Source organism: Microtus ochrogaster, unplaced genomic scaffold (assembly GCF_000317375.1).
Source record: "Microtus ochrogaster isolate Prairie Vole_2 unplaced genomic scaffold, MicOch1.0 UNK68, whole genome shotgun sequence".
Classification (NCBI taxonomy): domain Eukaryota; kingdom Metazoa; phylum Chordata; class Mammalia; order Rodentia; family Cricetidae; genus Microtus; species Microtus ochrogaster.
Genome location: NW_004949166.1, coordinates 1,703,287 through 1,712,423, shown reverse-complemented (window position 1 = coordinate 1,712,423; position 9,137 = coordinate 1,703,287). Strand labels below are relative to the sequence as shown.

At 51.0% G+C, this 9,137-nt stretch overlaps 1 protein-coding gene across 1 annotated transcript in view; it reads right to left on the bottom strand.

Moving 5' to 3' along the window:
* The window catches only part of LOC101997423 (vegetative cell wall protein gp1), an 11,570-nt gene extending 8,289 nt beyond the window's left edge, over positions 1-3,281 (bottom strand). The window contains exons 1-3 of the mRNA XM_013354745.1: positions 3,242-3,281; positions 2,866-3,120; positions 2,347-2,470 (exon numbers count right to left, since the gene is read on the bottom strand). Of these exons, the coding sequence (XP_013210199.1) occupies positions 2,347-2,470; positions 2,866-3,087 (346 nt within the window). The 5' untranslated portion in view covers positions 3,088-3,120; positions 3,242-3,281. The remainder of the gene's footprint in view (positions 1-2,346; positions 2,471-2,865; positions 3,121-3,241) is intronic.
* Between the last annotated feature and the right edge of the window lie 5,856 nt (positions 3,282-9,137).

Below are 9,137 nucleotides of genomic sequence, written 5' to 3'. Positions count from 1 at the left end.
GGTTTCTCTGTGGCTTTGGAGCCTGTCCTGGAACTAGCTCTGTAGACCAGGCTGGTCTCGAACTCACAGAGATCCGCCTGCCTCTGCCTCCCGAGTGTTGGGATTAAAGGCGTGCACCACCACCGCCAGGCAAGATGTCTAACTTTAAAAGCACAATTTTGTTTTTTGTTTTTTTTTTCTGGGGGGGAAGGTTTAGAGACAGGATTTCTCTGTAGTTTTGGAGCCTGTCTTAGAACTAGGCTGGCTTCGAACTCACAGAGATCTGACTCCCAAATGCTGGGATTAAAGGCCTGCACCACCACCACCTGACTATGGGTACAATTTCAACGGGAATGTTAGAATGAACCAGGCCCTGTAGGGTAACCTGCTGCCTCCCAGGCAAGGCTTGTGAGTTTACCAACAGCAGCAAGGATGCCCAGGCCACAGACAGTGAGCCCTCAGCTTACACCAGGCCTCACAGGCATGTGGGGATGGAAAAGGAAACACATAGTGAGGTCTTGACAGGATGGAATAACTAGAAGGACCCTGAGCCAAACCCTGCTCTACTCAGGCCTATGGAAAGCACTGAATGAGCCTTGGGAATGCATCTGAGTGTTAAAGCACACCTCATACAGCCCATCAGAAGGGTTCATTAGCTGGATATGGTGGTGTATGCCTGTAATCCCAAAAAACAGGAGATAGAGGCAGGGGGATCAGGAGTTCAAAGTTAATCTCAGCTACATATCAAGTTTAAGGTCAGCCAGGGATATGTGAGGCCCAACAAGCTGGCTCAGCAAGGAAAGGTGCTTGCCACCAAGCCTGATAACCTGAGTTGTGGTAGAGAGAATTAAATACTTGCAAGATGTCCTCAGCCACCCACATATACACCATGGAAAGTGCATGTGCACGCACACACAGTAAATAAACGTTAACAGAAAGGCTGAAGAGATGGCCCAGTGGTTAAGAGCACTTATTGCCCTTGCAGAAGACCTGAGTTCAGATCCCAGCATCCATGTCAGGTGGCTCACAACAACCAGAAACTCCAGCGGCAGGGAATCCAATGCCCTCTTCTGGCTTCTACAGATATCTGTACAAGTACATGGGATACATGCATACACACAAGCATGCGTGCATGTGCACGCGCACATGTGTGTGCGCGCACACACATAAGTAATACATTAAAAATACTTAAATTTTTAAAATAAATGTTAATAGAGAAATAATAAGGGGGGCTAAGGAACTGACTCAGCTGGTAACGTAACTACATCAGAAGCATAAAGTCTGAGTTCAAAGCCTGATGGTGTATATTTTAATCCCAGCACTCAGGAGGCAGAGGTAGGCAGATCTCTGAGTTCAAGGCCAACCTGGTCTACAGAGTGAGCTCCAGGACAGCCAAGGCTACAAATGAAAGTCTGTCTCAAAAAAGATGAAAAAAAAAATAAGAAAGATCTGAGTTCAGATTCCCATCGCCTACAGAAAACACAGGGCAGGGTAGGGCAGTACACAGCTGTAATCCCAGCACTCTGGGGGTAGATAGAGACAGAAGCCTGAAGCTCGCTGGCCAATCAGCCTACCCAAATCAATGAGGTTCCGTGAGAGAGAGAGAGACCTCGTGTCCAAATACAAAGGTGGAGAAAGAGAGCAGAGAGCCAGATGTGCTGGTGCCCGTCTTTAGTTCCAGGCAGGGCTGGTCTACACAATGAGTTAGTTCCAGAGCTAGTCAGAGCTACAGAGTGAGACCCTGTCTAAAAAATAATAAATTTAGCCGGGCGGTGGTGGCGCACGCCTTTAATCCCAGCACTCGGGAGGCAGAGGCAGGCGGATCTCTGTGAGTTCGAGACCAGCCTGGTCTACAGAGCTAGTTCCAGGACAGGCTCCAAAGCCACAGAGAAACCCTGTCTCGAAAATAATAATAATAATAATAATAAATTTAAAAGAAAAGAAAGAGAAAGGGGCCAGCAAGATGGTTCACTGGGCAAGAGTACTTGCTATGTAAGCCTGACAACCTGAATTGGATCTCCAGATCCTACAGTACAAGAACTAACTCCTGCAAATTAACCTCTGACCTCTACGTGTGTGCCTTACACACACATACTCATATGTGTATACAGACACATACAACAATAATACTTTGTTTTAAAGCCAGGTGTGCTGGTTTTTCTCCCTTTCTGTTCCCGGTCCTCCTTCCTGCTCTTCACTAAATATGATCCGAGAGGGGTAAGTGCAACCTGGAGAGGAGAGGTGGGCACTACTGATGTCACCAACCTGAGCTTCACATATACTGCAATGTTGATGGTAATTGAAATGGGAACAGCGGCCCTGGGCTCTGATTACCAAGGGCTCACACCTTCAGTAGTTGATCCTCACCCCGGGAATACAGGTGTACATGGTGGATGCGCCACTTCAGCTGCTCCAGGCGCTGATGCATCTCCAGGGCACCCATGCTGTTGCACTGGTTCAGTTCCCCCTGGACAGCACAGACAAACTTCGCCTGCAATAGCGATTGCGGAAAGGCGGAAAGCCAGAAGAGAGTCGCTTGCCTGCTTTATCCCCAGTTGGCATCCTTGGCTTCAAAAAAGACCCTTCCGGCTGCGCCAAGCCTCCCACACATCCCGCTAGGTGACCTCCCTCCCCGTCCATTCCTAAACCAAAACCCCACCCTCAAAGATCCTCCCTAAGGCCGGGCGGTGGTGGCGCACGTCTTTAATCCCAGCACTTGAGAGGCAGAGGCAGGCGGATCTCTGTGAGTTTGAAACCAGCCTGGTCTACAAGAGCTAGTTCCAGGACAGGCTCCAAAACCACAGAGAAACCCTGTCTCGAAAAACCAAAAAAAAAAAAAAAGATTCTCCCTAAGAAATTGCAGGGAAAGGTGGGGGCCTTCCGCACCCAGAGGCCGGAGAGGAGTCCACGCTGTTCCATCTCAGTCTGCTTGCCCTTGCGAACGACCCTCTCCGCCAGCGCTGGATTGCGGTCCAAGGAACGGAAGAGGCGGCGCAGCGAGCGCTGCGTGTAGGTAGCAGCTTGCCTCTCGAAGTCCTCCTCGGAGATGAGTTGGCAGAAGGTCACACTCTGGGGGAATTCGTTGTCAAACTCGTCCAGGACTTCCATCGAGAGGGACTACTGGTGGTAGGCTGGTGCTGTCTGAGGGCGGAGCAGCAGTAAGGGCAGAGCTCCTGGGGCAAAGGGACCCTCCCAAGGGCTAGAACCAAGGTCCCAAAAGGTGACAAGAGCCCACGGGGCGGTGACTACAGGATGTACCCACTCTCCCTACAGCCGCAGTGCAGGCTCCAGTTCCCCAGACTACCCGCCCCCTTCCCAGTCCGCCCTAGAATCAGGGGGCGGGGCCAGCGCCAGTACACGTGACAATGCCCACCTTCCCAGGCCTGCGCACTGGTGTGCTCTCCCTCCCCAGGCCTCCTGACCACCCAGGAGGTACCTTGGGTTTTTTAATCTCCTTCTGAGCCGTGGTCCTCTCCCAGTTTTTTGTTCCCGCCCGACCTTGCCATACCAGTCTGCCATGGCAATTGAATCTGGCTTCCAGTTCACCGAGGCAATATCCAAAAGGACTTCCTTCTGCCCTCAAAGCGCTTTAACATTGGCTTTTGCACCCTCTCAGTTTCCTGTCCTGCTCTGCAGCTTTTACACACGTTCCCCTCCGGATCACGTCCTGATCGCTCCTTCACGACCACTTCTTTTTTTGTTTTGTTTTTGTTTTTCGAGACAGGGTTTCTCTGTGGTTTTGGAGCCTGTCCTGGAACTAGCTCTTGTAGACCAGGCTGGTCTCGAACTCACAGAGATCCGCCTGCCTCTGCCTCCCGAGTGCTGGGATTAAAGGCGTGCGCCACCACCGCCCGACATGACCACTTCTTTTTTTGTTGTTTGTGTTTTTGTGTAGTTCTGGTTATACGGGGAAACCATTGTAGACCAGACTGATCTCGGCCTCTGAGTGTCTCTGCCTCCCGAATGATGGGATTAAAGGTGTATGACAGCATGCCCCATTCAAGACCACTTTGCCCTGTCTTGATGCCCTCCTGTTCTGTCCTCCTGGCCCCTGAGCTACATTTCTGAAAGTTTTCTTCACCTGCCTCTTGACAGCCAACCTAAAACCTCCGAGGTCCAGCCCTCCCTTAAGCACCAGGCCCACACCCGAGATATGTACAAGTAAAGACTTTTGGGCATCTCAGCAAGGATGCTTTCGTGCTTGCACGAAAAGCTGCTGGCGTGCATCTACCATGGCCACTAGGGAGGATGGATGCCAGCTACTTCTTCATGATCAAAGCCCTCCATCAGGCCTGAGACCCATATATGCATCAGAGCAGTTCCCCTACGGGTGCCAGGACTTGGACAGCTAGAGTACGATTGTCAAGCCAGGGTGAAGGCTATTCCCCAAAGCCAGTCTCAAAGTCTGGGCCTCCTTTCAAGGAGATGGGCCTGACCAACTCTCACTGGATTTATTTTTGGGGGCGGGGGCATTGAAACAGAAGCTCACCATGTAACTCTGGCTGTCCTGAAATTAGAGATGTAGACAGTCTTGTCTTCAAATTCACAAAGATCCACCTACCCATGTTTTCCGAATGCTGAGTTCAAAGGCATGGGCCTCCACACCCAGCTTTTTCACTGGGTTTTGTTAGTAAAAGTAACCCTGTAAGCAAATTCCGGGAAAGGCTTCCTTAAAAGTTTGGCTCCAGCCCTGCCTGGGGAGCAGACATGCTGGACACCTCACTGTCTGTCCTGTTCAGGATATACCCTCCTGTAAAAGAGCAAGCAGCATGGTGAGCAGGCGTCCTCTGCAGGCTTCCTATGACCAAGTCTGTTCATCCATCCCAGGCATCCTGATAAGCCCGGAGACCCAACATAATGGCCCTGGTGTGCACTTTCTCATGCCTCCTCCCAAACACCACTCAGAATAGTCTCTCCTCACCTTGTTATCTTCAGGAATTCAGGAAGGCTGAGTGCTGTTCTTCCTGGTGTAGCCAAAGCTGAGTAAGGCACAGAAGCCATTTCCATACAAAGAGGTGAACATCTGTTTCTCCTCAAGCTCCTGGAGCCCAGAATTATTTATTTATTTATTTATTTATTTATTTATTTATTTATTTATTTATTTATTAGTTCTTGAGACAGCATTACATCATAGACCAGGCTAGCCTCAAATCTGAAGCAATCTTCTTGCCTTGGCCTCCAGACATGAGCCACCACACCTAGCATGGACTTCCTAATCTTAACCTGGGGAGCCAAGAGCTTGAAACCAGAGCCTTTTCAAATCCGGGATCTCATCTTTGTACTGGTTCCAGCCTTGGAGTATGCTCCCCAGAATCCGCCTTATTCTCTCAGCTAGGGAATCTCATCCAACCCTGCCCCAGGAATCCAAGTACTCCCTTTGGGTCCCTCAGGCTTCTCAGCTGGGGAGTGAGAGAGTAGAGTGGGTGGCAGGCAGAGCCCGACAAACGCCCTTTCGTCATTGCACTGCTCCCCAGAGGTCCACAGTAGTGCAACAGGGAAAGAGTGTCCAGCAAGCCTGTGGGCCTCTCCGGTGGGGGTGGGGTGGGATCTTAGACCTAGAAGGCGGACCTACCTGGGCGGGGCCTCTGCCTGGGTCAAAGGTGCCCTCTGACCCCAGAGACACAGGCCTGGCTAGAATCTCAAGTTTCCATGGAGAACAGAGTAAAACGAGCAGGGAGAAAGAAAGGCATGCAGGCCTGAGGGGCCCAGCCTGGGAAGGGGGGGCAGGCAGGGTTGTAGGTGAAAAGGTGTTCTACAAGGCTGGTCCCAGATGCTTTGACAATATCATTGCACTGCTTCTCAGAGCACAGTAGTGCAACCTAGTCAGAGCACCTGCAGCCAGCAGGCAATCCATCACCCTCATTGTATACAAGGCTGGAAGTTCGACCACCATAGGTGGGTGGGACCTCTTGGAGCACAGAAGGGATTCCAGCCGGGATCCAGTCCTCCGGGTCTTAGGAACTTCAGAGCAGCCAAACTTTCCCCAACATGGTTCTGATTCTGGTGAAATACACCCCCAGGAGAGAACTTAAGAGCAAGCACCCGAGGGGGCTCACATACAAAGGAGGAGAACCTGCGCTCAGCCCCAAGAGGAGCACAGTGGGGCTACCTCGTACCCTGTTTCAGCCTGGAGCTCCTTCTAGAATAAGAGGGGTGGCTCACTCCTAGAAGGTGAGGCCCTTGGAGTTACAGGACCTGGTTGTTGATCTGTTCCCCCAGTATGAGTTCTGCATTCCATCCTAACAGATTCTTCCGCCGGGAGGAGCAGAATGAGGGCTTCATGCCATCTGGAGTTCCTGCCGGGAGGGCCCCTACCCTCACCGCACCGCCCACCTCAGACCAGCTACTCACATGGACAGACACCCCTCGTTCTCATGGTGAGACAAAGCGAAGGTTAGTGGAAGGAGATCCTGGTTGTCGCCGACCCTGTCCTACCCGGACGACCCCGCACCTCGTGGCACCCTCTCGCCGGTGGGCTCCATCTTTAACCTTCTGACAGTCCCAAGGGCCGAGCCCCAGGGCTCAAGCCAGGCACAGAGCCAGCCTCATTGGCTTGCGCCAACACCAAGCTTCGCCTCCTGCACACCTATTGGCTGCTGCTGGAAAGATTTCAAAATAGCCTCCGGGTTCCGATTGGCCAGGCGCCCAAGTTTTTGCTCCGCCGTTTTAACAATGAGTTCTACAAACACTTTCTCATTCATAACTTATGGAAAGGAGCTGTACCCGCCTTTTCCCAGCTTGCTTCTCTGTAAGAATTGTGATACTCGTAAGGGCGCGTCCATGTTCGCCACACAGCTCACCAAAAAAAAGGAGGGTGCTAAGATCCCAGGAAAGTGTCTGCACCACTGGCCGCCAGCGGTTGAATGGGCCCTCAAGTTCTTTTAGGATGGGACAGTCACCCGAAGACTGTGGCCTTCCCTCTTCCTATCCAACTTTTCAGAGGGCACCATGAGGAAACCCCCAGCTGGGCTGGAGAGGCCCTGGCGTATGTAAAGGAAGGAAATGATCTGATGTGGTTGGGATTGGAAACCCCTTTGTGGTTAGATCATTGAAAGACCTTTCTGCGCTGCTAAGTGGCAAAGTTTACACATCACTTAGCACACAGAGCCAGGAGAGCTCTACTCAGGTGTGTGTTGAGGATGGGGAAAAAGTGCTTTTGCAACTGGCATCTGTGCCTTCTCATGTTTTACTCCAGTTCAATGGCAGAGAGAAAAATTTTTTTCAAACTTTAATTTTATGTATGAGTACTCCGCATGTACACCTGCGTGTCAGAAGAGGGCATCAGATCCCGTTGTAGATGGTCATGAGCCACCATGTGGGTGCTGGGAATTGAACTCAGGACCTCTGGAAGAGCAGCTGGTGCTCTTAACCACTGAGCTATCTCTCCAGCACCCTGAGAAAATGTTTTTTTTTTAGAAACAGAGTTGGCTTCCAATCTTCAGGAACGTATGTTGCCCAGTTTATTTTAAATTTATATGTGGGTGTTCTGCCTGCATGTCTGTGTGCTACTTGCATGCCTGGTGTCCAGGGAGGCCAGAAGAAGGTATTCAATCCTCTCCTCTGAAACTTGGAATTATAGATGATTGTAAGCTACCATGTGGATGTTGGAAATGGAGTCCAGGTCCTGTGTAAGAGCAGCCAATGCTCCTAACTGCTGAGCCATAATCTCAGTGGTACCTACAGTGTCTTATCTTCTTTGGAGGAAAAATGCTGTTGGTTTTGGAGACAAGGTCTACCCTGTACCATTGGGGCTGGCTGAGAATGCACTGAGTTCTCAAGGCTAGCCTTGGGCTTATGGTAATCCTCCTGGGTCTCTGTGCCTCTCCATACTGATGTAAAACAAAACACCCAGAAATCTCAGCACTTGGAGAGTGGAGAGGAGAATCAGAAGTTCAAGACCAAGACCAGCCTGACCAGCCTGAGCTGCTGTCTAAGGGTAGGCCACTCTGGAGAGATGGCTCAGTGGTTAGGAGGGTCGACTGCTCTCCCAAAGGATCCAGGTTCCATTCCCAGCACCCACAAGCTGTCTCACAGCCATCTATAACTCCAGTTCTAGGGGTTCTGATGCCCTCTTCTGGTTTCTGCAGACAAAACACCCACACATATTGTAAAAATGAAATAGCCTGATGGTCGTGGTGCATGCCTTTAATCCCAGCACTCGGGAGTTCAAGGCCACCCTGGTCTACAAGAGCTAGTTTCAGAGCAAGCTCCAAAGCTACAGAGGAACCCTGCCTCGAGAAAAAAATAAATATATAAATTTTAAAATGAAGTGTTTTGCAGCTGCTACTGCTGCTTTTAGGTTTGGTCATGTTCTGCATTCTGCATGGAAGCAACTCTTCTGCTCCAGAAGCCAGAAGCATATTGGTTACCCGGGATCCCTACCTGCTGTGCACTTGAGTTCCTCCCCTAATCAACATTCCAGTGCCTCCCTCTGTGCCTAGGTGGACAGGAAGAGCACCCCCCTCACATGTACAGGGTGTAGCAATGCTGGAATGTTCCACCACCGTCATGGCTCACCTGTGGTACTATGTGGGGTTTTCTGGCTGGTGGAGCCCTTCTCCAGTACACAAAGAAGTGCTACTTGAGCAACTGTTAGCACCCAGTTGGCAGCCCCAGTCAATGACAGAATACCTTGGCAGGTGCATGGCCTGGCTCCTTTCTCTCAGTGATAGAACGTTAGCGAGACTCCCCAATGAGACTGAGTACTAGAGTGGACCAAGGCCCCACAATGCACCTTTCTCTCCCCCTCGCTCAGTCTCACAGCTCTGCCCACCATTTACTGGAATCCTCTCCCAATCATCTCCTTCCGTCCAAATCCTCTTGATCTCAAGAGATGGAGAGGAACGCAGACTTCTCGATGGAGTTCCAGAGTTTTGGGTCTGGAGAGATGGCTGAGCTGTTGAAAGTGGGCCTGAATGAGGTCCCAGCACCCATACGAGATGGCTCACAACCATCTGTAGCCCCAGCTCCAGGAGATCCAACACCCTCTTCTGACCTGAGGGTACTACACTCATGTGCACATTTACACACACACACACACACACACACACACACAATTAAAAGATAACATTTAAAAGTTTGACTGGAGCCAGGCGATGGTGGCACACGCCTTTAATCCCAGCACTCGGGAGGCAGAGGCAGGCGGATCTCTGTGAGTT